We start from the raw sequence: 27,705 nt of genomic DNA, 5'->3' as shown, positions 1-27,705 counted from the left end.
TCTATGAAATTTTTCATGAAAATGTCTTTCAGAATTGATAGAGAAATGAAGACTTTCTCAGAGGAGGAAAAAACAGAAAATACATTGCCAGAAGACCCTACTCTAACTTCATTTAACAGTTCTTTAAACAGAAGGAGATGCACAAAGAGATCTGTAAATGGAATAAATGAAGGTAAGATAGTTTTTTTTTTAAAACTTATCTACCTAAAAGCTGTCTAAAACAGTATGCTATAGCATATATCAGTGTAAATAGATGACAGAAGCACAAAGGATGTGAGGGAGAAATTAAGAACTATATTGCATAATATCTTTACTTGTTAATGTTACATTATTGAAGATATATTCTGGTTAGTTAAAGACATTGTAACCTTACAATAACCTCTAAAACATTTTAAAGAGATGTAAGCAGTTAATAGAATAAAATGGAATAATTAAAAATCCTCAGTTAACCCAATAGAAGGCAGAAAGAGAACAAAAACCAAAGAATAGGCAGAACAATTAGAAAATAGTTAAGAGGATGGATGGGTTTTAATCCAAATATATAAAAAATTGCATCAAATATAAATGGTCAAAACACACCAGTTAAAAGACAGATTATAAGATTGAATGAAAAAGCAGGACACAGCTATATGCTGTCTAGCAGAAAGTCACTTTAAAGGTATAGGTAAAAGTTAAGTAGTGGGGAAAGAGAGATCATGCAAGCATTGGTAAAAAGGAAGCTGAATTCACTTTTAATATCAGATGAAGTAGACTTCAGAGTAAGGAATATAATCAGGGAAAAAGACAAACACTACGTAACAATAAATTTTCTAGGTAAACATAACAATCCTAAACGTATATGCATCAAACTACAGAGGTGCAAATTTCACAAAGGAAAAAAGAAAGTGTAAATAGTCTACAATTAGAAACTTCACCACTTGTCTCTCAGTCATTGATAGAACAAGTAGAAAATCTGTAAGAATATAAAACTGAAAAACATGATCAACCAAATTAATGAGTTGACCTTTATAAAACATTCCACTCCACAAGAGTAGAATACGCTTTCTTTCCAAGTCTTCCAAATGTTCTTTCCACATGGAACATTTCACCAAGAGAGACCGTAAAACAAATCTTAATAAATTTTAAAAATTTAGTTACATATATTCCCTGTTCATACAGAACTAAACTAGCAATAACAGCATGGTATCTGAAAATATTTGGAAGGTTTAAATTACAAATTCCACTTTTTTTAATAGATACAGAATTAAATTTACTATTGAATAAGTGGACCTACGCAGTTCAGACCCAAGTGATTTGGGGTCAAGTGTAATGAGTACAGAGGAATCACAGAAGTAACTGAAAATGCTGGGATTTAAATCATGATGGGAAAGACCCATTATGTGATACTCTGTGCCGTTTTCTGATATGTCACACACTCCTGGAAATACATAAGAATTCAGAAATTGGCTAATAAGCATCAAATAATTTAATCTTCAAACGTGTGGGTTTTTCTTCAGCAGTTTCTTCTTTCTCAGATACATATGCAGAAATTCAGGCAATTCAGGCAGATGTAACAGGTTAGAAATGAGAAAGCCCCCAATTTCCCACCTGATTTTAAAGTCAAGAACTTGACATGTAATTTAACTTCTTAAAGTGCAGACCCCTCCACTGCTCTGGCTGCATCTCGGACCACCCCCCTTGGGCCCCGCCACCTCGAGGAGCAAGCCCACCTTTTCCTCCACTGCTGGCACCACATGACACAGAACCTACATCCTGTGGGCATCTGCTCGATGACCTCGTGCCGAGTTCGCCTCAGTCATTTCTTACTGCCCCAGTATGTTTGATTCCCAGTACTCCTGCCACATTGCCGGAAAATGGAATGAACTTTGAGTCATTTAGAAGAGAACAAGCAGCTATTTGGAAAAAGCCAAGGTAGACTGTACACGCAATCCTATTTTTTTAATTGACCAATCCTATATTTCCTCAAATTCGTTTGCAAGATACAAGTTTTTCAGTTTATGTTCCATGGTCATTAATTCTGCTTTTGACACTTCTTGACTATGAATTTAAAGTTAATGATCTTTTTGTTGACAGACAAAAGCTCATCTACCTTGCCTGCTTCATTATTTAAGATCCCAAAAGGTGAGTTTCACTTTGTGTTTATTTCATGAAGCTTATAAAATTTGCTGTGGGAAACTGGGTGTTAATTGTGGCAGATATATCAAGAAATCAAACATTCCTTTATAAAAAGCACTTGACAAAGGATAAACCAGGAATAAGTTGAAGAATTATCTATTTCTTCTTGAGTAAGGTTGGCAGTTTGGTTCTTTCAAGAAAATTTTTCCATTTTATCTAAGTGGTTAAATTTATTTACATAAAATTCCCAATATTCCCTTATCTGTTTAACAACTGTAGTGATGTCATCTCTGCCATTCCGGATATTGGTAACTTGTATGTTATCTCTTTTTTTTTCATATTGTCTGAGTGAAGATTTATTGGTTTTATTGACCTGCTTTTGTCTTTTCTGTTTCCTACTGATTTCTTTATTTCCATTTTTATGGTAACTGGGTTTCATTGCTCTTCATTTTCTAATTTGTTAAGGTGGAAATTGAAGTCATTGATTTGAGAGTTTTATTTTCCAACTTAGTAATATTATGTTTCCTTCTAAGTAATGTGTTAGCTGCATTCCACATATTTTGATATGCTGTGTTACAAGTTTCATTCAATTAAAAATACTTTCTGTTTTGCCTTTTGATTTCTCTTTTAACCCATGGGTTACTAAAAATTGTGCTATTTAGATCCAAATATTTGGGGGATTTTCCAATTATCTTTCTATTATTGATTTCTAACTTAATCCATTCTAGTTAGAAAATATTTTGCATGAATTGAATCCTTTTAAATTTATTGAGATGTGTTTTAAGGCCTGGAATATTGTCTATCTTGGTAAATGTTCTGGGTGCATTTAAAAAGAATGCATATTCTACTGTTCTTGGGTGGAGTGTTTTTTAAATGTCAACTAGATCAAGTTGGCTGACGGTGTTGTTCAAGTCTTCAGTGCCCTTACTGATTTTCAGTCAACTTGTTCTTTGGGAGATGCATGTCAAAATCTATTATAATTGTGGATTTGTCTATTTCTTTCTTTAAATTGAAGTATAGTTGATTTACAGTGTTGTGTTAGTTTCAGATGTACAGTGGAGTGATTTACTTATATATATATATATATATGTTTTTCAGATTCTTTTTCATTATAGGTTATTACAAGATATTGAATATAGTTCCCTGTGCTTTACAGTAGGTCATTGTTGTTTATCTATTTTATATATAATAGTGTGTATCTCTTAATCCCAAGCTCCTAATTTATTCCCTCCCCCCACCTTTCCCCTTTTGTAACCATAGTTTGTTTTCTTTATCTATGAGTCTATTGCTGTTTTGTAAATAAGTTCATTTGTATCAGTATCATTTGTTTTAGATTCCACATATAAGCAATATCATTTGATATCTGTCTTTCTCTGTCTGACTTACTTCACTTAATATGATAATCTCTGGGTCCTCCATGTTGCTGCAAATGGCATTATTTTATTCTTTTTTTATGGCTGAGTAGTATTCCATTGTACATATATACCACATCTTTTTTATCCATTCATCTTTTGATGGACATTTAGGTTGTTTCCATGTCTTAGCTATTGTAAATAGTGCTGCAGTGAACATTGTCGTGCGTGTATCATTTCAAATTATAATTTTCTCTGGATATATGCCCAGGAGTTGGATTGCAGGATCATATGGTAACTCTATGTCTAGTGTTTTAAGAAACCTCCTTACTGTTCTCCATAGTGGCTGTACCAATTTACATTCCCACCAACAGTGTAGGAGGGTTCCCTTTTTCCCACACCCTCTCCAGCATTTATTATTTGTGGACTTTTTGATGATGGCCATTCTGACTGGTGTGAGGTGATACCTCATTGTAGTTTTGATTTGCATTTCTCTACTGATTAGCAATGTGAAGCATCTTTTCATGTGCCTGTTGGCTATCTGTATATCTTTTTTGGAGAAATGTCTGTTTAGGTCTTCTGTCCATTTTTTTTATTTTTTTAAATTGGGTTATTTGTTTTTTGATTCTGAGCTGTATGAGCTATTTGTATATTTTGGAAATTAATCCCTTGTGGTTGCCTCATTTGCAAATATTTTCTCCCATTCCCTAGGTTGTCTTTTGTTCTGTTCATGGTTTCTTTTGTGTTCAGAAACTTTTAAGCTTAATTAGGTCCAGTTTGTTTATTTTTGCTTTTATTTCCGTTACTTTAGGAGAAGGATCCAAAAAAATATTGCTACAATTTATGTCAAAGAGTGTTCTGCTTATGTTTTCCTCTAGGAGCTTTATAGTATCCAGTCTTGTGTTTAGGTATTTAACCCATTTTGAGTTGATTTTTGTATATGGTGTTATAGAATGTTCTAATTTCATTCTTTTACATGTAGCTGTCCAGTTTTCCCAGCACTTATTATTGAAGGTACTGTCATTTCTTCTATATATATATATATATTTTTTTAATTTAATTTATTTTTTGGGTCTTTGTTGCTGTGCATGGGCTTTCTCTAGTCATGACGAGCGGGGCCTACTCTTTGTTGTAGTATGCAGGCTTCTCACAGTGGTGGCTTGTCTTGTTGTGGAACAGGGCTCTAGGCATGTGGGCTCAGTAGTTGTGGCTCGTGGGCTCTAGAGCGTAGGCTCAGTAGTTGTGGCGCATGGGCTTAGTTGCTCCATGGTGTGTGGGATCTTCCCAGACCAGGGCTTGAACCCATGTCCCCTGCATTGGCAGGCGGATTCTTAACCACTGCACCACCAGGGAAGCTCTCCGTTTTATATTCTTGCCTCCTTTGTCGTAGGTTAATTGACCATAAGAATGTGGGTTTATTTCTGGGCTTTCCGTCCTGTTCCATTGATCTGTCTGATTTTGTGCCAGTACTGTACTGTTTTGATTACTGTCGCTTTGTATTATAGTCTGAAGTCAGGGAGCGTGATTCCTCCAGCTCCATTCTTTCTTAAGATTGCTTTTGCTACTAGGAGTCTTTTGTGTTTCCATACAAATTAAAAGTTTTTTTGTTCTAGTTCTGTGAAAAATGCCATTGGTAATTTGATAGGAATTGCAATGAATCTGTAGATTGCCTTCAGTAGTATGGTCATTTTAACAATATTGATTCTTCCAATCCAAGAACACTGTGTATCTTTCCATCTGTTTGTATTGTCTTCAGTTTCTTTCATCAGTCTTATACAGGTCTTTTGCCCTCTTGGATAGGTTTATTCCTCAGAATTTTATTCTTTTTAATGCAGTGGCAAATGGAATTGTTTCCTTAATTTTTCTTTCTGATATTTTGTAGTTAGTGTATAGAAATTCAACAGATTTCTATATATTTATTTTATATCCTGCAAATTTACTGAATTTATTGATGAGCTCTAGTATTCTGGTAATGTCTTTATGATTTTCTATGTATAGTATCATGTCATCTGCAAACAGTGACAGTTGTACTTCTTCTTTTCCAATTTGGATTTCTTTTCTTGTTTTTCTTCTCGGCTTGCTGTGTCTAGGACTTCCAAAAGTATGTTGAATAAAAGTGGTGAGAGTGAGCATCCTTGTCTTGTTCCTAGAGGGAATGCATTCAGCTTTTCACCATTGATTATGATGTTAGCTTTATCATATATGGTTTTCATTGTGTTGAGGTATGTTCCCTCTATGCCCACTTTCTGGAGAGTTTTTATAAATGGATGTTGAATATTGTCAAAAGCTTTTTCTGCATCTATGGTAATGATCATATGGTTTTCATTTTCAGTTTTTTAATGTTGTGTATCATCACATTGACTGATTTGTAGATATTGAAAAATTCTTGCCTTCCTGGGATAAATCCCACTTGATATTGGTTGTGTGATCCTTTTAACCTATTATTTGGTTTGCTAGTATTTTGTTGAGGATTTTTGCATCTATGTTCACCAGTGATATTGACCTGTAATTCTTTTTTTTGTGATATCTTTGAGTTTTTTGTTTTTTTGTTTTTGGCCACGCCACACAGCTTGTGGGGTCTTAGCTCCCTGACCACGGATTGATCCTGGGCCCCCTGCAGTGGCAGCACGGAGTCCTAACTACTGGACCACCAGGGAATCTCTGTCAGATTTTGCTGTCAGGGTGATGGTGGTTGCACAGAATGAGTTTGGAAGTGTTCCTTCCTCTGCAGTTTTCTGGAATCATTTCAGAAGGATAGTTGTTAACTTCTCTAAATGTTTGGTAGAATTCACCTGTGAAGCCATCTTGTCCTGGACTTCTGTTTGTTGGGAGTTTTTAAATTAGTGATTCAATTTCAGTACTGGCAATTGGTCTGTTCATATTTTCTGTTTCTTCCTGTTTCAGTCTTGGGTGATTTGTACCTTTGTAAGAATTTGTCCATTTCTTCTAGGTTGTCCATTTTATTGGCCTATAATTGCTCATAGTAGTCTCATGATCCTTTTTATTTCTGTGTTTTTGGTTGTAACTTCTTTTTCATTTCTGATTTTATTATTATTTTTTCAAATTTATTTGTTTTGTGGTATGTGGGCCTCTCACTGTTGTGGCCTCTCCCGTTGCGGAGCACAGGCTCTGGATGCGCAGGCTCAGTGGCCATGGCTCACGGGCCCAGCCACTCCGCGGCATGTGGAATCTTCCCGGACCGGGGCACGAACCCGTGTCCCCTGCATCTGCAGGCGGACTCTCAACCACTTGCGCCACCAGGAAAGCCCTCTGATTTTATTGAAATGGGCCCTCTCCCTTTTTTGATGAACCTGGCTAAAGGTTTATCAATTTTATTTATCTCTTCAAAGAACCAGCTTTTAGTTCCATTGATCTTTTCTATTTTTTTAGTCTCTATTTCATTTGTTTCTGCTCTGAATCTTTATGATTTTTTTCCTTCTACTAACTTTAGGTTTTGTTTGTTCTTCTTTCTCTAGTTCCTTTATGTGTAAGGTTAGGTTGTTTATTTGAGCTCTTCCTTGTTTTCTGAGTCAAGATTGTATCACTGTAGATTTCCCTCTTACAACTGCTTTTGTGGTGTCCCATAGGTTTTGGATTGTCATGTTTTCATTTCTAGGTATTTTTTGATTTCCTCTTTGATTTCTTCAGTGATCCCATTTGTTGTTTAGTAGCATTTTATTCAGCCTACACGTGTCTGTTTTTTGCAGTTTTTCTCGGAGTTGACTTTTAGCCTTATAGCATTGTGGTCAGAAAAGATGATATGATTTCAATTTTCTTAAATTTACTGAGGCTTGTTTTGCCACCTAGCACGTGATCTATCCTGGAGAATGTTCCATGTGCACTTGAAAAGAATGTGTATTCTGCTGCTTTTGGATAGTATGCTCTATAGCAGGGGCCCCCAACCAGTCCGTGGCCTGTTAGGAACCAGGCCACATGGCAGGAGGTGAGCGGCAGGCAAGCGAGCGAAGCTTCATCTGTATTTACAGCCACTCTCCATCACTCGCATTACCACCTGAGCTCCACCTCCTGTCAGCATTATGGTGAGTTGTATAATTATTTCATTATATTATTACAATATAATAATAATAGAAGTAAAGTGCACAACAAATGAAATGTGCTTGAATCATCCCAAAACCATCTGCCCTGCCAACCCCAGTCTGTGGAAAAATTGTCTTCCACGAAACCAGTCCCTGGTGCCAAAAAGGTTGGGGACTGCTGCTCTATAGGTGTCAGTTAAGTCCATTTGCTCTACTGTGTTACTTAAGTGTGTGTTTTTTATATCTATTGATGTAAGTGGAGTGTTAAAAGTCCCCTACTATTATTGTATTACTGTGGATTTCTCCTTTTATATCTGTTAATATTTGCCTTATATATTGAGGTGCTCCTATGTTGGGTACATATGTATTTACAATTGTTATATCTTCTTGGATTGATCCCTTGATCATTATGTAGTGTCCTTTGTTTCTTGTAACAGTCTTTACTTTAAAGATTTAGATTTGTCTATTTCTTTTTGTAGTTCTATCAGTTTTTTCCCCCTGCTTCAGGTAATTTCTTCACATGCATGTTCTGATGAGTATTCAGGTAAAATTCAGCTAAAAATTCTGCAGATGTCTAGGGTTTTTTCCTCTTAGAGCTTTCAGGCACTTCATCCTGTGAACTCCAGTCACCTCAGTCTCCGTGACTTTTAGCTTCATTTCCTCAACTTTGGGAGGCAACAGCCTGGAAACTTTCCATGCAGTTATCTGGGGAAATCATAGTACTCATCTCATTTGTTTCCCATTTTTCAGGGGTCTCTGTTTCATTGCCTGTTATCCAATGTCTTGAATGCCAAGGTTTCATGTTTTGTCCAGTGTTTTATTGTTTCAGATGGGAGGATAAACAATTCTCTATAATTCCATCTTCACCAGCAGATCTCAAATAAGCATTTAATTAGGGTAGGCCTCACTGTGGAGCTAGGATTTATTTTTAAAAACAGGGTTGCAATTAAGTCTTTCACATATGCTTTTGAAATTTTTTACCAATATTTTTGGAGAATTAAATTGCTGGATCAAAAGAGAGGCATATTTTGATAGTTACTGCCAACTTGCCTTTCCTGTTCAAACTAGTATTTATCTAGAATGAAGGTTACCTAGAGAAATGTTATGTACCTTTGTCCAGTGCTACCTACATCTTGCCCATCTTGAGATATATTAGTAAAGTTTTTCAGAATTTCTTCTGCCTACTTTTTCTCCATTATGCCACTTTACCAGAGGGCAGACTGTGCCAAAGATATTGGCATGTTCTTTTAATGTGGCTCTGTTAATTCTGTATTCTACTTTTCATAGTGTGTGATATAAGGTGGTGTATTGGGGTTTTTGTTCCTCACTCTGTTCAATTTTAGTAAGAGGAATTTGTAAATCTGAGTCTACTATCATTCCATAGGGTCTCTGAAAGACTAGACTACATTTTTGAATGAGTAGAGCTCTTCCTGATCTGGCTGTTTATCAAAGGCCTGTATTCTAGACTAGTAGGAAATTTGTTTTAGCCTAGTGATTCTCATGTATTACCGTGTATTCAGATCACCTGGGCATCTTGTAAGATACAGATTCTGAATTACTAGCTCCGGGTTAAGGTCCAAGGTTCTGGAATCCTAAGAAATTACGAGGTGAGGCTGATGCTGCTAGTCCAGGCCCCACATGTTGAGTAGCAAGGATTTAACGTTTACCTTGCAGTCCTGCACATCATTCGCAGCTTCCCTCTCCTCTGTCAGATGATAAATCACCTCTTCAAAACCCATGTATTTCCTCCTTGAACACTCCAGCTCCTCACCCCTGCCACTCTTTTGCAATTGTAAACAGAATTTCCGGAGACTTCTAAAGCCAGACTTTTCAGAGTAATACTGTGGCTTCAGTTGAGGTGCCTTTTCTTTTGCCCTTCCAGATATGCCACTACTTTGGAGGTATTTTGTGCTCATCAATGCATCATCAGTTTCCTCTCCCAGGATTCTCACCACATTTAGCAGCATTTCCTTGTGGATTTTGAGACTCAGAATTATAGACGTTTCTTTACTTCATCGAAGATGGAGTTTCCTTCTGTTTCTTATTCTTCTTGTTGCTTTCACTTGGTTTCAGAAAGGAGAAATGGATAGAGATATCTTGGTCCCACCACTTTAAATTCAAAGTTAGTATTTTTAAAAGCTCCTCATACATACATTTGAATTTGCCTCCTTATGGGAATGTACCAGTCTGCTACTCTTCCATAGAGACCATGAAAAGGGGCGGGGGTGGGGGAGAAATGGAGTTTTTCTAAACTGGAAGGCAATCCCCTTTGTAGAGCAGATCTGCTGTCCTTTATGTAAACAGCTTCACTTTTTGTTGGCTGTCTCTGACATCTGTGCAGAAAGCCTTCTTTGGAGGTCTTTAAAGGGAACTCCCCTGATGTCTCCTGGCATAAATGGTGCAGGTGAGGCTCAACCACTTGTCACCCAAGCCCTAGTCTCTTGCTGTTGGAGTTACCTTGTCCAATGTGCAGCCATCTCAGGAGTCTGGCAAGATAGCTTAAATACTAGCAACTGTGTACTGAGTCCAGTTGACCCCTGGAAATTTAACTTACCCTTGCTACAGGGGCTGAGGCAGCTCCCTATAATTACACACAGTATTTCTGCAGCAAAAGATAGGTATATCTACACACTTAGTGAGTCAGTGTTGCCCTCATATGTCAGTTCAGGTCTGTTGTTTTCTTTATGGGAACTGATTCTCAACTGCCCTCCACCCTACCCCCATCCCATGGGAATTTTGTTAATTGGCCATCCAGTGATCCAATTCCCCTGGTATGTGAACTTGACCCAGCTTGGCCAGAGTACCCCCTACCCTGGATCTGGTGATTGGTCCAGGGTGGGCACATAGCATAAACTGGAACAAATTATATTTTCCTCCCAGGGATTGACATGGAGGCTCAGATCACCTTGCTTTTGAGATTAAAAGCTCTAAGGATTTTTTAAGTGTAATATCATCAGATGCCATTTTCTTCCTGCCAAGAGACAGAACCTGCCAGAGAATGAAACAACTGAACACAGAGCTGTGAGCTATTAATCTCTGATGAGTCTGAACACTTACATGCAGCCTACCTGAGACTGTAACATACATGCTCTACATCTTTGAGTTGTAGGAACTAATAAATACCTTTCTCCTAAGCTGACTTGAATTGGGTTTCTGTCATAATCCTGATTACAGTTGTAATTTTATTTGTAAATTTATCAACTTTATACAGTCTTTCTTATGAAAGGTAAGGATTTAATTCATCCCACTGAGTTATATTAGCTCGATGTATTTTAACTTGAAATACAGCTAACCTACATTTCTTATTCTATCGCCTTTAGACATCTCCTGAATCCCCTCTATATACAGTGAGCATATTTCCCCTTATCCTTGCTTCAAGCTCTTATTTCCTTGTCAACCTCCCACCATCCAGTCTATATAAGCTATATTTTGCCTTTACATTATTAGGTAGATATTAGATATGTAGATATATATACACATAGAGACTTCAGTGATTTGTCTATTTTAAAGTTGGAAATAAAATAGCATTAGATCGTTATCACCACGTAAATATTATTGTCTGAAGAGTCAGAGCCAAGCAATGTGTGACGATTACATTTTCTGCTCTACAAGTCCAATGTTATGATCCCAGTACCCACTTAAAGGAATCTATTCCTTGTATCAATCATATGGACTTCTTTTTTCATATTCTAGTTATTTTCCAAAGTCATGTCACATTTTATGGGGGCTTGCTTTATATTAGGACCATAATATCTGGTATGGCTTCTCCTTTTTTTTTTTCCAGAGCCAGTAATTGTTTTTCTTTCCTTCTGACGAACTTTTGTCTTCACCATATTACTAAAATCCTCAAACTTTGTATTAATTCTATTTACTGTAACCCACCCCTTTCATTCTTAAGTTCCTCTTCACTGACTCCCTGGATATCTAGCCTACCAGTAATTTGGTCTGATTCTTGCAGGGTGATCATCCTATTCATCCTCAGCACCACTTTACTGGGTTAGATCCACTGTTTAAAGCCTTTCCTGTTTTTTACCTTTTCCATCCAAATTTTGCTGAAGCTAATCATTCCATACCCTATTAAAAGACAGTGGGAGTAAACTGAAGTAAACTGGTAATACAAAATATCAGTACTTGGCCTCATGCTTCATTACTGTTTGGGTATAAAGTTCTAGATTCAAAGCAGTTTTAACTCACAAGTTGGAAAGTGCTGTTCTGTATTCTACAATCTAATATTGCTCATCAGAGGGAAGGCTAATGCTATCTTGATCATTATTCTTTATCAGGAGAAATTTCCATATTTTGAAAGCTTTTAGGATGGCCTCATCTTTAGTATTATGAAATTTCACAAGCGTATTTCTGGGTGTCTTTTTTTTCTATTGTAATTGTGCTTTTTGCCACTTCAGCCTGCCCAACATTGAGTGAGCTATTCCTAGCTGAGTGTTCATAATTTTCTTCAGTTTAGAAAGATTCTTAATCATTTATTTGATACATTCCTATTATATTTTCTCTTAATTTTTTTTCTGGAACTCAGTTAGATGTTAGACCTTCTGAACTTCCAGGTCCCTTTTGTTTCTCATTTAACTTTTCAATTTATGAACTTGAAGACTTTCCACAATTTTCTTTCAAACCTTCTATTACAGCAATAATGTTTTTTCATCCTTAGGAGTTCTGTCTTATTCCTGTTTTTGGTAGCTTCCCATATTTGCTTTAAAAGTGCAACATCTATTCAAATCTCAGACTAACACAAATTTTTATTTTCTTCTCATTATATAACTTTCCCTACTCTGGTTTAGTCTCTCTCTTGGTCCTTATTATGCTGGTACTTTTCTTCATCTGTGATGATCCTTAGCTGTCTGTTCACACTTAATAATGATATGGTTTGATTATCTTAGGTAGATAGCAGGAGGTTCTTTGGTTATTCTCATTGTAGACCTGTTTCCCTGAATGAAAAGGTTTACTGGGCTCTCTGCCTGCATGGGGAAGGCTGGTGAGTTGATGGGAAATTCTCCAAATTCCAAAAAAGGTTTCAACTTAGGCTGCCAACTCTCACTCTAGCTGCTCTAGTTCTCCATGAGTTTGTTGAATTTTTTCATAGTTTAAATTTTTAAAATTTTAACATTCTTATTTAAAACTTCAAACATTACAGATAATGGTAAACCTACCCTCTTGACCAGAATGTCCAATTCTAGTTCCCTCCCCCAAAGAAACACTTATCAGTTGGATGTGTCTGTTCAGGACTTTTTCTAAGTATTTGCATACTTATATAAATGTATTAGAAATATATTTTAAATATATAATATTCTATTATTATGAAAATTTTCCATTTTCAATCAGTGTCTTTTAGTCAAATCCATACCAATATTACAAGTCCATTTTTTTAAGCTGGTGCTAGTATTTCTAGTCATGCCTCTATTGATGGAAATTTAGACTGTTCCCAGTTTCATGTACTGTGCTGCCCTCCAAAGGGGTTATAGTGAGCATTTTTAAAACTTCAGTGCCTCCAAATTAGCACTGATGAGAGTATTTATTTCTCTACACAACTACCAAGTTTTTTTTTATTATTGTAGATTACTTAAATCTGCATCTCTCAATACTAGCAAGGTTAAGCAGGGACTCATATTTATGGTCCATCTGTATTTCTTCTGACTTGCGCATTCTTGTCCTTTGTTCATTTTTATTCTTGCTTGGTTGTCCTTTACCTATTTATAGGTACTCTTACATCTCTCCCTTTGTATTATATTACAATTTTTTTTCCCATTCTGTTTCTTATCTTTGTCTTTTTAAAAGCATTCTAACTTTTGATTTAATCAACTTCATTATGGCTTTCATTTTTGTCTAATTTAGGAAGATATGTCCAACAGCAAAGTCATAAGCATATGGTACTATATTTTCTTCTAATACTTTACTATTTACTTTAACATTTAGGATTTTATTCAACTGGAACTAATTTTTGTGAATGGTGTGAAGGAAGGATCCATTTCAATTTACTTATAGAAGAGAGGGTGGAGTGGGAAGGCTGTTGGCAGGGGTACTAACATAACTTTCACATAAAAAATCATTAACTGTCTTGTCATCGTGTCTCCTTATTACCCAGCCTCTACACAAGCCAACTCAAAGCATGAACTTTTCTAGGGACCCTTTGGACAGACTGACTCCCTTTACTGAAATCCCTGTCATGCCAACATTTCAGGTAACAGCTTCTTCTGCAACATTTCATGAATAACCACTCTTTTCCGTTTTGTCTTTTATAAAATTTGATTCTTTCATCCACTGATGACTTCTGCTCTTTTTTGATACCTTTTAAATTGTTTTATCTTTTAATAGGATATGGAGGAAAGATAAACTTGTGTTTAACTGCAAAAGAAAACCTTGATTCCCAATGAAAATTTTGATGCTGACAAGTTACCTTTCAGAAATACTGTACAAATTCATACACCCTTACATCAGTACATAGAAGTACCTCCTCTCCTATGCTTTTGCAATGCAAATTTTATCAATCTGATATTGAAAGATGGTAGTTCATTTGTTTAACTTGTGTTCTGATCCTTGTGAGATTCTGTACTTACCACTTTCATCAGTCACCTGTTGGCTCTTTATACCCTTTTGCCCATGAGGGGAGGAGGTGTCATTTTTCTAAATGACTTGTAGAAGCACTTTTATGTTAAGTATACGAACTTCATAAGTTAAACATTTTAATGATTTTTTCCAACTCTAATGTTTAAAAACCTTTCGTTTGTACTATCTTTGACTATATAAAAGCTTTAATTAAAGTTCTTATATAGTCAAACCTAGAATCTTTGTGTGTGTGGCTTCTGGATCTCATGTCGTATTTAGGAAGACCATTCTTCATGATTATAAAGCATGTTATGGTGTCCTCTAATGACTCTGTTTTGCATCTGGATAAAAGAATGAGGTGATTGTTTTGTACAGAAATAATTTTTTTGAGCCGAATCTCATTTACCAATACTGTTAAGCCACTGACATGAAATATCACCTTTATTATATATTTCCTTTATGTGTGTATGTTGTGAATGTGTATGTGTGTATGTTGGCAAACAATGTTTCAAGCCTTAAAAAGAAAGCCTTATTTTGTCAGGTACAAAGAATCTATAGATTAATTTGAGGCCTACTAACAAATCTATAGATTAATTTGGGGCCTATTAACATCTGTAGAGTACTGAGTCTTCCCCTACAGAAGGATAAAATGTCTATTCTTTTAATCCTCCATTAAACTTTAGTTATTTTCTTTGTACTTATGTTCACAAGAGAACTGGTTACTGCATTGATTGCATGCTCAAAGCCTTCAGGAGTCAGGAAGTAATATAAAGTGTAAAACAAGTCAGATGTAAGGGAACAGGTAGTGATTTGAACTGTGGAGAACTGGAAAACACATGTCCATCTAAAGGTATTCATATTCATTTGAAACTTGATGCATATCAAATCAAACATGTTGATGAGTTTTGACCTATAGTTTTGGTTTCTCTTCCCTCTAGTTTTGGAATTACAGCTTAGAAGCTTAACAACTTTTCTATTTAAATGACATGTGTTTAATACAATTCATCTACCTGAAATTAAGAGAGGTGAGTTAAACTTAAATTTTACTTTCTATTCTTCTTTGGTTATTGATCTTTTAAAGTTTTCTGTCTTTTAAAAACTATATTGCCTTTGTTTAAATGCAAATGATGAATACATCTCAGTAAATTTTACTTATTACAAGTGATTTTTAACACCTGGCTTCTTAAAACTGTTGACTATAGAATGAAGTTAGTTTTTCTTATCAACAAAATCATATCTCTGTGTATTCATGTTGAAACAGAAGCCCCCATCTTACTCTGTCATCATGGACTCCAACATTAACTCTCCTGTGCTGGATACCCCTATCACCCACCTTTAGAACAATGACTGCTGTTCCTAATCAAAAACCTTTACAGTCTTTTGGGTTGCTTTATTATTTCGCGGGTAATCATTGCTGAGATGATATTCTTTTTTCATAGTACCTTTTTATTTTACATTAGTGTTTATTGAGTGATTACTTTATGCTAGGCACTCTGCTGAGCAGTTCACATGCATTATCTCATTTAATCCTTACATTAACTTGAGGTAGTACCATTATTATTTTCCATAATATAAATAAAAAGACTGAAGCTTACAAGGGACAAAAGGTTTCTCCAAAACTAGGGGGCCAGAAAATGAAAGAGTAAGAATTGGAACCCAGATCTATTTGATGCTGCACTGTAAATTCTTAATGTTGATAATTAGCCAAAGAATGAGGTGGGTAACATGAGATGGGACTCTGAAATGTAGACTGGAACAAAGTATTGGGGGTTGGAGGTCTTTTAGGCTATTTTGAGGAATGTGTGCCTTGACCTAAGACCTATGGGATGCCAATGAAGGGTTTTAATGATGGAGAAGTGATATGATTAAACTTTTTAAACACAAGTTTGACTGTAATATGCACTACTAGCAGGAAATGGTAAACACAGGGAGATCAATTAGAGAGTTATTTCCATAGTCCATGTCAGATAGATTATTGTGTACTGGACAAAGATGACAGAATGGAAATTAATTAGAGTCAGATTCAAGGCATATTTAGGAGATAGAACCTACAGGTCTTGGCAACTGACTGGACACGGAGGGTGAGGGGGAGGAAAGAGTCAAGAATGACTCCATGGTATGAATTCTCTCATGATGAGCAAGGTGTGCTCGCTGCCTGAAAGATTTCCTGCAATCCTTACATTCATAGGGTCTTTCCCCAGTATGAATTCTTTGATGTAGAGTAAGAGATCCACTGTAGCTAAAGGCTTTCCCACAAATGTTACATTCGTAAGGTTTCTCTCCAGTGTGAATTCGCTGATGTTGAGCAAGGCCTGCATTCTGGCTAAATGTTTTCCTGCATTCCTTACACATGTAAGGTTTCTCTCCGGTATGACTTCTCTGATGTTGTGCAAGTGACGAGCTGTTGCTAAAGGCCTTCCCACATTCGATACATTCATAGGGCTTCTCTCCAGTATGAACCCTCTGATGTTGATCAAGGTATGCAATCTGGCTGAAAGCTTTCCTACATACTTTACACTCATAAGGTTTCTCTCCAGTATGAACTCTCTGATGTTGAGCCAGGTGTGCATACTGGCTGAAGGTTTTCCTACATTCCTTACATTCATAGGGTCTCTCTCCAGTATGAATTCTCTGATGTACAATTAGGTATCCTCGATGGCTGAAGGCTTTCCCACACACGTTACATATATAAGGCTTCTCTCCTGTGTGAATTCTCTGATGCTGAGCAAGAAATGAGCCATTACTAAAGGCCTTTCCACATTCAATACATTCAAAAGGTCTTTCCCCAGTATGAACCCTCTGATGTTGAGTCAGGTGTGCAATCTGGCTGAAGGCTTTTTTACATTCTTTACACTGATAAGGTTTCTCTCCAGTATGAACTCTCTGATGTTGAGCAAGATGGGCATTCTGGCTAAAGGCTTTCCTACATTCTTTACATTCATAGGGTTTCTCTCCAGTATGTATTCTCTTATGTTGAGCTAAGTTTGCACTCTGGCTGAAGGTTTTCCCACATTCAACACATGCATAGGGTTTCTCTCCAGTGTGAATTCTCTGATGAAGAGTAAGAGATGAGCTCTGGTTGAAAACCTTCTCACATTCATTACATTTCAAAAGTTTCTTTTCTACATAGACTTTCTTACGTTTCATTTCAACAAATTTTTTCCGGTAGCTTCTCTTTCGTGGCTCATGCTTATGTATTCTTTCTTTGGTGGGAAAACTCTGCCTTATATCAAAGATTGCATCCTGATGGAAAGTTTGCCAAGATTTAGTATATTCATTACTTTGATCTTTAGTCAGGATTTCTTTATGAGTGATGATCAATTGACTAGACTGTATCTCCTGACTTCCCAAGTGGTTCTTAAACCAGTCCTCATTTTTAGAGTCTTCTCTCAAATTGGAGCAGTCAAGGTTATAACTAAGATGGCTTCTTCCCATTGTCCTTACTTTGGATGATTCCTCATAAATAACTTGCTTTGATGAAAATTCATTGTTTTTAAATGCATACTCCCAATCTAAAAGATACCAAGAAAACAAATGTCTTTTGTATTTATGCATTAGAAAAGAAGAAGTTCTAAAGCACAAATTGATGAATGAACTACATAAGAAGTTCAAGGATTTAACAGCTGTTAAATGCAGTCTAATAATGAGAGTATAGAGAATGAGAATGAAGGAAAATTTATTAAGAAAATAAATCATGCATAACTAAAGGTAACTATCAGAAAATCATAATAATCTTTTTATATATATATTAATATAACAGTCTGCAAACACCCTTCCTCTCTTGCTGCTAGTTATCCTGCATTCAAGCTAAGTTCATTACCTTTAAAAAACCAATTTCATGTCAGTGTGGCTAAAAAAACTCCCAGTACCATTAATTGCCATAGGCTGTACATAAAACTCTATGGTTAAACTTTTGCAGCCTGGAAGTGGTCTTCCTGAGTATCATTTTCTGTGTGATATGTTCCAACCAAATGTAAGTTTTCAATTGATACTCAAGCTAAGATGACTTCATATAGAAGTAATTTTGTATCAAATTTCTTGGTTTTATTAACCTGCCATTGGCCTTAATTGCCTTACCCTTTTCATTCCCAAATCAAATCACCTATTATTCTGTTCAAGACTTTCCAATGGTTTCTCACCTTATTTATAGTAAAACCAAAATTCCTATCATGATTTACAAAACCAATGTAGCACATGAACATAAATATAAAGCCTATATAAAATTATGGCAAATAAAATCCAGGAACATATGAAAGCATAATCATAACCAAGTGGAGTTTGTCCCACGAATGCAAGGTTGGTTTAATATATGAAAATCAATGTAATTCACCACATTAACAGATTAAAAAAAGGAAAATCATATCATTTCAATAGATATAAAAGTATTTTACTAAATTCAACACCTGTAGGGCTTCCCTGGTGGCACAGTGGTTGAGAGCCCACGTGCTGATGCAGGGGACACGGGTTCGTGCCCCAGTCTGGGAAGACCCCACATGCCATGGAGCAGCTGGGCCCGTGAGCCATGGCCACTGAGCCTGCACGTCTGGAGCCTGTGCTCCACAACAGGAGGGGCCACAACAGTGAGAGGCCCATGTACCACAAAAAGAATTCAACACCTGTTTATTATAAAAATTCTCGGCAAACCAGGAACAGAAAGGAAATTCCTCAAGCTGATAAAGGGCATCTATGAAAAATCTGTAACATCAACAGTGAAAGAGTGAATACATTTCCCCTTACAACAATGCAAGTATATATGCTCTTACCAATTCTATTCAACATTTTACAGGAGGTCCTAGCTATTACAATTAATCAAGAAAAAGACATAAAGATCAGAAAGGAAGAAATAAAACTGTATTTGCAGAAAAAATGTTCATGCAGAAAATCCTCAGGAACTTACAAAACAAAACAACTACTAGAACAACTGCTAAATCAATCCAGCAAGGTCAAAAGATGTAAAGTTAATATAAAAGTCTAACAACATTGTAAATGAACTATACTTCAATAAAAAAATTTTAAAAATCAATTTACATTTTTACATACTAGCAGCAAACAATTGGAAAATGGTCTTTTTAATATAAAAGCACCAAAAAAAATAACTCAGGGAAAAAAATTTTAGATATAAGTATATTTTTTGTATATAGCTATATAAATATAATACTTATAAATATAAGACCACTACACTGGATAGGACAAAACACTGCTAAGAGAAATTAAGACTGTAAAAAATGGCTAAATAAACCATACTCAGGAATTGAAAAAAATGATATTAGGATGTCATTTCTCTCCAAACTGATACATAGATTCAACACAATCCCAAACAAAACCCCAGGAGGATTTCTGGGTAGAAATTCTCAACTTCATCCTAGAATTTATATGGAAATGCAAATGATATATTAAAGTAGTCAAAGTGATTTTACAAATTGAACTGATATCAAAATTTACTATAAACCTACAGTAATCAAGACAGTGTGGTACTGGTGAAAGGACAGAGTTTAGAACTTAATGCATGCATATACGGTCAAATGATTTTCAGTGAAGGTACCAACAAGATAATATAATGGGGAAGGGAAAGTCTTTAAAAGAAAGGGTACTGGAGAAACTATATATACAAATTGGGAAAAAAGAAAAAAGAACTTCAACCTTTACCTCACGCAAGGCACAAAAATTGGCTCAATGGAACATATACCAAAATATAAAGCCAAAATGATAAAATTCCTAGGTGAAAACACAGAAGAAAATGTCTGTGACCTGCGGGTAGCAAGACTTTCTTAGATATGACACAAAAGGGACAAACCAAGGCAATAATTTGGACTTAACAAATATTGAAAACTTTGGATGTTCAAAAGACAGTAGTAGGAAAATAAAAATACAAGTCACAATTGGTACGTATATCTCAATACACATAAATGACAAAGAATTTGTATCAGGACTATACAGGCATACCTCAGAGGTATCATGGGTTCAGTTCGAGGCCACCCCAATAAAATGAATGTTGCAATTAAGCGAGTCACACGAATTTTTTGGCTTCCCAGTGCATGTAAGAGTTATGTTTACACTATACTGTAGTCTATTAAGTGTGCAATAGCATTAAGTCTAAAAAAAAATCAGTTTACATACCTTAATTAAAAAGCACTTTATTGCTAAAAAGTACTAACCATCATCTGACAACGCAGGGTCACCACAAACCTTCAATTTGTAAAAAGTGCAATATCTGCGAAGTACAATAAAGTGAAGCACAATAAAATGAAGTATACCAGTATTAAGAACTTTTACAATAATAACAAAACAACCTAATAAAACATGGGCAAAAGATTTGAACAAATACTTAATAATAGATATATGAATGGCCAATAAGCACATGAAAAGATCCTCAACATCATTAGTCATCAGATAAATACATACTAAAACTACGAGATACCATAACACAATCATTAGAATGGATAAAACTAAAAATAGCTCACCAAAAAGGGAACCCTCCTACATTGTTGATGGGAATGTAAATTGATGCAGCCTCTATGGAAAACAGTATGGAGGTTCCTCAAAACACTAGACTTGCCATATGATCCAGAAATCCCACTCCTGGGCATATATCCAGACATAACTATAATTCAAAAAGATACATGCAGCACTATGTACAATAGCCAAGACATGGAAACAACCTAAATGTCCATCAACAGGTGAATGGATAAAGGAGATACGGTACATATGTGTGTGTATACATACACACACACACACATATATACATACATACATACACATAATGGAATATTACTCAGCTATAAAAAAGAATGAAATAATGCCATCTGCAGCACATGGATGGACCTAGAGATCATCATACTAAGCCAGGTAAGTCAGAAAGAGAAAGACATACCATATGGTATCACTTATATGTGGAATCTAAAATACAATACAAATGAATATATTTGCAAAACAGAAACAGATTCATCTAGAGAACAGACTTGTGTTTGCCAAGGGGGAGGAGGGGTGGGGGAGAGAAGGATTGGGATTTTGGGATTAGCAGATGCAAAGTATTATATCAATATATAGGATGAATAAATAACAAGGTCCTATTGTGTAGCACAGGAAACTATATTCAGTATCCTGTGATAAACCATAATGGAAAAGAATATATATATGTAACTGAATCACTTTGCTGCACAGCAAAAATTAACAGAACATTGTAAATCAACTATACTTCAATAAAATTATTTTAAAAAAGAAAAAACCTCACCAAGATATGGTGAGGATGTAGAGCAACTGGAACTCTTCTACAGTGCTGGTGGGAATGAAAATGATACAATCTCTTTAGAAAACTATCTGGCAGTTTCTTAAAAATTTAAACATATTCCTGTCATATGGCTCAGTTTTTCCACTTTCAGATATTTACCTAAGAGAAATGAAAACGTATGTCCACACAAAGTCCTGTATGTGACCACTTCATATAGCCCCAAACTGCAAACAACCCAAAAGTGCATCAACAGGTGAATGGAAAAAGTGTGGAACATCTATACAATAGACTGCTACTCAGAAACAAAAGGAGTAAATTATTTATATATGAAACTATGATTTTCAAAATAATTTTGATGACAAAATAAGCCACACATAACAGTATGATTCCATTTAGTTTAAATGCAAAGTAATCTAAAATGACAAATATCAGATTAGTGTTTGGAGCCAGGAGTGAAGAATGAACTGCATAGAGGTACAAGCTATATTCTGGGGTGACGGAAACGTTTTATGTCTTGATTGTGGTGATGGTTTCATGGACATATACAACTGGCAGAACTCATCACATTGTGTAATTTATATGAATGCAATTTACTGTATGTAAATAATTAGTTATTAAGAAAAATATTATAGGGACTTCCCTGGTGGTCCAGTGGTAAAGAATCCGCCTTCTTAGTTCCTGGTTGGGGAACTAAGATCCCACATGCCGTGTGGCTACTGAGCCTGCATGCCACAACTAGAGAGCCTGTGTGCCACAACTACAGAGCCCATGCACTCTGGAGCCTGCATGCCACAACTACTGAGCCCACATGCCACAGCTAGAGAGAAACCCAAGCACCACAATGAAGAGCCTGTGCGCAATAATGAAAGATCACACGTGCCACAACTAAGACCCAATGCAGCCAAAAATAAGAAAGAACAAATTATAGATGGAATGAAGAAAGATTAAGTAAAGAGAGACTTTAGTAACATAATAAAAAAAGAAACTCATGTAATAAGCTCTTTACACTGAAAATAGAGACTATACCTTGGAACCTATGGAACCGTTAAAGAAAACTAATGCTATATTAGGACATATAAAATCCTCAAATCGTTAGAGAGTAGAATTAGTACTAATTACTATCCTGATCAAATATGATAAAACAATTTGATCAAGATACAATAAAACAAGAAAACTTTCTTTTAAACAACTCTTGTGTAAAAAGGAATTTTTAAAAAAATAGGTTGTCTAGGAAATGGAAATAAGAAAAACAACTACATATCAGAATCTATGGAAGTCACCTAAAGCTATATTCAGAAGAAAATTAAAACTCCTAATAATGTCATTAGTGAATGAGAAAATGAAATTAATAGTTTAAGTTTTTTTCAGCAAAATGGAAAACAAAATAAACCTAAGGAAATTAGATGGAAAGAATTAGTAAAGAGAAAAACAGAAAATAGAGAATTAGAAAAGAGAAGAATGATGACACTATATTTTATATTTAACAGATACATCCAAAAGCTGGATTTTAAAAATAAATAAAAATTAACAAAATTGACTGAGTAGCAAACAATTTTTTTTTAAATAACAGCTATGTAAAATAAATTAAAATTGGAAATTACCAGATATAAAAGAAAAACAATTATAAGCGATTATTATGCTCAGGTTCATAGAAATAAATCTGTAACCTAAATGAAAAGGGTAACTAACTAGAAAAATTTAAATTTATATAATTTAACCCAAGGAAGAAACTATAGGGACGTTATTTACCAGAGAGGACATTGAGAAAGTTGTCAAAGGTCCACTTCCCCACAAAGGCCCAAGTACCAGGACTTTTCTCTCAAACTTGAAGACTATGACCTCATTCCTTCACACTAACATCTCTAAATCAGACTTTTTCTTCTTAGCCTCCATCTCCCTCCAATCATACATTGCATATCTTCCCTTGGCAATCTCCCCATCTCTTAAAAATAAGTCTCTTATTGTCCCAAGCCAAATTCATCTTTTCCTCTACCAACCTGTTCTTTCTTCTGACTTGTTTCTATTAAATGCTATCACTTTCCAGTTACCCAGACTTGAAAATACAACTGGAAATGCTTTATCTTTTCTTTGATGGTTTATAAACCTCTGAATAATCCTAAAAATTGAGCAGAATGATTTTATGAAAGTAGAAATTCAGTGAATCAAGTGAATAAGTAAATGAATCAATCCTTCAATCTGAAAGGAATGAGTGACCAAAGAGGAAAAAATATGCATTGCTCTGTCTGGATTTTTAAACATAGAATGGAGCAATGTGTGTAAAACTAAAAAGCAAGGACAAGGAGATAACTGTGACATCTGCATCCAGAGAATAAGAAAATGTTATCAGAGAAGACAGTTATGTGTGAGAGAAAATATACACACATAATGTGTGAGGAGAGTTAGGTTGGGGAACTCACGCTAGACACACCACAGTGTTTCTTTCCAGGCCTTGAGCCTTTTCAGGCTACCCAGGAAACATCAATTATGAGCTGGAACTTTCCAGAATAGCTGAGCTTTTCCTTGCAATGGCCTCTGCCTGCCTAGTTCTCTCTCACTCACCAGGGCATGCTCCTCTTGTCCCCTCCTTCTTCACCATCCAGGGCTCTTTTCCTTGCTCCAATAATGAGATCACATCTGGCTTAGAAACTGAAACTCCTGCTTACAAGAAATAAAAGGGGAATTAGCCAGGCCCATAGATCAGATCAAGTTGCTTGGTCATCAGGAAGGTGAGGCCATTATAGAAGGGAGCTGAGGAAGAGATGAAGTATTCTGAAGAATGGGGAAGATGAAGTTGTATGGACAGTCTAATGAAGCTGCCAATTCTACAAAACTATATTTATCTGGGGGAGCACAAAAATCAGAAACTTAGCGAACTATATCAGAGGTTTCCCAAATATTACATTGGAAAGCAGCCCTACGTGCAGATTCTGAATTACAGGGAGACCTCCTTACCCAGTGATACCAGGCTCCTATAGTTCTGCAACATCACTTTCCTGTACAAATTCCTCTGAGCAGGGTTCAGCCATTCCCACTCCTCTTGAGAGAAATCTACAGCCACATCCCCAAATGTCACCAAATCCTGAAATGACATAAACATATTCTTGCTCAACTAGTGTTCTTACCCTCGCATGAGCATAGTTTAAAAAATTAAATTGTCTATACTTCTGGAGAGAAATACTATAGGTAGTGAAATTTTCTGTCAGTATCTTGAGTTCTGAGCAACACATGTCAAGTAATTGCTAGACAACTTCTCTGTGCTTAGTGTTGCTATTCTGTCATGGAAAGTATACAATTTCAGAGTCTCTACTGATGGAGAAAAGATACACACAGAAATTGGCGCTAACAGAACACTGTAAACAATCAAGTGTAAAATGTTATTCATACTAAATGCTAGAGCATTTCTCAATATGGAAAATAAGGATAGACTGGGGCAGTGAAAAAGGCTTCAAAGAGGAGGCAGAAACATGAGTTATGCCTTACAGGATGTACATGGTCTAAACCAGCATTTTCCCAAATTCTACAATGGAATGGTCAATGTTCCAGCTATATCAATAAGGTATATATTAAAATATATTTGATGCTTATAACTGGTTTTCTAAAATTAAATACAGATATAATAAAAACAGTAAAGTTTTATGGTGATTTTGCAAAAATATAACAAACAATATATGTCATTACGGAGAACAATCAGGGACAACAAAAGATTACATAACAGCTCTGACAACATCACTAAGTTTCAAAGACAGCTGGTAACTTATCATGCTACCTAAAAGACAAAATAATAGTAATTTTAAGTACTACTGATTAAGTTAAAGAATGAACATTTCAAATGTGATAATGAAGTGCCATCAAAAAATACCTACAACTCTCACTAGAGGAACATACCCAATTGTGCACATCTAATGAGCAAGAGTTTTTTAAATGTTAAAACATAGCTCTTTAAATACCACTGTATGTTACATTAAGGATCTTGATAGCATGGAAGATGACCTAGTCTGCTCCCTAGAAATTGAAAATGGGCATTCTTCCTAATGTGGTAAATCCGCTTCAGACTTATCAAGGCTTGCTGACTGATTTGGTATATGCTTCACAGGTTTGGCATGTCACGGAGCAAAATCTACTCGTAAGCTGAGCTGATATGTAGATGATCTAAACAGCTGAACTGACTTGTCAAATATTGAAATCCTTCCACACTGGTTGGTAAACAGCAGAGGAACCACTCCCAGTTAAAAGACCAAGAGCATTCCCCTGAAAGAACAAACAGTGAAACAGACCTCTTCATTCTAATAGACACTGATTTCAAAAAGGAGATAATGAAAATACTGGAGGAGTAAGAAAAGCTATTGACAGAAATGCAGAGTACTGTAAAAGGGAACTAGAAACTATACAGAGGAACCACAAAAAATCAGAAAACTCATCTGCAGAGATGAAAGCTAAGGGCAATGAATAGCAGAATGAACGATGCAGAAGAATGAATAAGTGACCTGGAACATAGAATAATGGAAATCACCCAACAAGGACAGCAGACAGAAAGCCAAATAAAAAATATGAAAGCAATATAAGAGACCTATGGGATAATATAAACCATGCCAATCTACACATAATGGGGATTCCAGAAGGAGAAGAAAAAGGGGATCAAAAATGTATTTGAAAAAATTATGTCTGAAAAATTCCCAATGGGGCTTCCCTGGTGGTGCAGTTGTTGAGAGTCTGCCTACCGATGCAGGGGACACAGGTTCGTGCCCTGGTCCGGGAATATCCCACATGCTGCAGAGTGGCTAGGCCTGTGAGCCATGGCCGCTGAGCCTGCGCGTCCAGAACCTGTGCTCCACAATGGGAGAGGCCACAATAGTGAGAGGCCCGAGTACCACAAAAAAAAAAAAAAAAAAAAAATTCCCAAACCTAAAGAAGGAAACACATATCCAGGTACAGGAAGCACAGAGGGTCCCAAGTAAGATAAACCAAAACAGACCTACACCAAGACATATTACAATGAAAAGAGCAAAAGTTAAAGAGAGAATTCTAAAGGCAGCAAGAGGAAAACAAAGAGTTCATTACAAGGAAACCCCCATAAGGCTACCAGGTGATTTCTCTACAGAAATGCTGCAGGCCAGAAGGGAGTGGCAAGATATATTCAAAGTCCTGAAAGGGAAAAATATACAACCTAGGATACTCTACCTAGCAAGATTATCATTTAAAATAGAAAGAGAGATAAAGAATTTCTCAGACTCACAAAAACTAAAATACTAAATCTATCCTAAAGGAAACATTGAAAGGTCTTCTCTAAATAGAAAAGAAGAATCTATAGGAAAGAAAAAAACATCACAATTGGAAAGTAAATTACTTAAATTTACATTAAATTTAAAGCCAGGACACAGACAAAAAAAAAAAAAATCCAAAAATTTGTGTGAAAATGATGGTAACCACAATGAACAGCAAAAGGATGAACAAGATGTAAAACAGGACATCAAAATCATAAAATGTGGGGGAGGAGAGTAAAAAAGTGTAGATTCTTTTTCTTTCCTAGAATGAATGTGTTTCAGCCTATATAACTACCAGTCTAAGGCAAGTAGATATAGGAAGGGGTTAACATTCTTGAAAAATAGGGTACCCACAAATCAAAAACATACAGTAGATTCACAAAAACCAAAAAGAAGAGAACATAAGTATAATACCAAAGAAAATCATGAAACCACAAAAGGAAAAATAAGGGACAAAGAAGAAATATAAAATCAACAGGAAAACAAGGTTTTCAATAAATACATATCTATCAGTAAATACATAAATAAATATCAGTAATTACCGTAACTGTCAATGGACTAAATCCTCCAATCAAAAGACACAGAGTGGCAGATTGGAAAAAAAAAAACAAAGAGCCTACAATATGCTGCCTACAAGAGACCCACTTTAGGGCAAAGGATACATAGAGATTGAAAGTGAGGGGATGGAAAAAGATATTTCATGCAAAAGGAAATGACAAGAAAGTGGGGTTGCAATACTCATATCAGATAAAATAGACTTTAAGACAAAAGCCATAAAGATAAAGAAGAATACTATATAATGAAAAAAGGATCAATACAAGAAGATTTTACGTCAACATATATGCACCTAATATAGGAACACCCATGTACGTAAAACAAATACTAACAGAAATATAGGGAGAGGGACTTCCCTGATGGTGCAGTGGTTAAGAATCCACCTGCCAATGCAGGGGACATGGGTTTGAGCCCTGTTCCAGGAAGATCCCACATGCCATGGAGCAACTAAGCCCATGCACCACAACTACTGAGCCTGCACTCTAGAACTTGAGAGCCACGACTACTGAGCCCATGCACCACAATTACGGAAGTCTGTCTGCCAAGAGCCCATGCTCCGCAACAAAGAGTAACCCCTGTTCCTACTCGCCACAACTAGAGAA

General features: G+C 35.9%; 1 protein-coding gene and 1 long non-coding RNA gene across 16 annotated transcripts in view; one reads left to right on the top strand and one right to left on the bottom strand.

The window, feature by feature from the left end:
* Positions 1-40: 40 nt before the first annotated feature.
* LOC137215375 (uncharacterized) lies at positions 41-27,285 on the top strand. 2 transcript variants are annotated; one of them, XR_010939277.1, is made up of 7 exons: positions 41-172; positions 1,634-1,911; positions 2,074-2,121; positions 13,599-13,694; positions 14,998-15,084; positions 17,618-17,767; positions 25,381-27,285. It is a non-coding gene; the product is annotated as an uncharacterized lncRNA (long non-coding RNA). The 2 variants fall into 2 exon arrangements; XR_010939278.1 differs by lacking the exon at positions 17,618-17,767.
* Positions 6,296-27,705, bottom strand: part of ZNF583 (zinc finger protein 583) — a 31,663-nt gene continuing 10,253 nt past the window's right edge. For 3 of the 14 annotated variants that reach the window (XM_067720559.1, XM_067720560.1, XM_067720558.1), the window contains exons 3-5: positions 24,240-24,366; positions 23,847-23,945; positions 6,296-17,571 (exon numbers count right to left, since the gene is read on the bottom strand). In XM_067720559.1, coding sequence (XP_067576660.1) covers positions 16,094-17,571; positions 23,847-23,945; positions 24,240-24,366 — 1,704 coding nt within the window. In that variant the 3' untranslated portion in view covers positions 6,296-16,093. Of the gene's footprint in view, positions 17,572-20,176; positions 21,336-23,846; positions 23,946-24,239; positions 24,379-27,705 lie in introns of those variants that run through there. The other 11 variants (XM_067720562.1, XM_067720566.1, XM_067720564.1 and 8 more) reach the window with 10 other exon arrangements.

This window comes from Pseudorca crassidens, chromosome 20 (assembly GCF_039906515.1).
Source record: "Pseudorca crassidens isolate mPseCra1 chromosome 20, mPseCra1.hap1, whole genome shotgun sequence".
NCBI classification, from domain to species: Eukaryota; Metazoa; Chordata; class Mammalia; order Artiodactyla; family Delphinidae; genus Pseudorca; species Pseudorca crassidens.
This window is presented reverse-complemented; position numbering and strand designations above follow the sequence as displayed.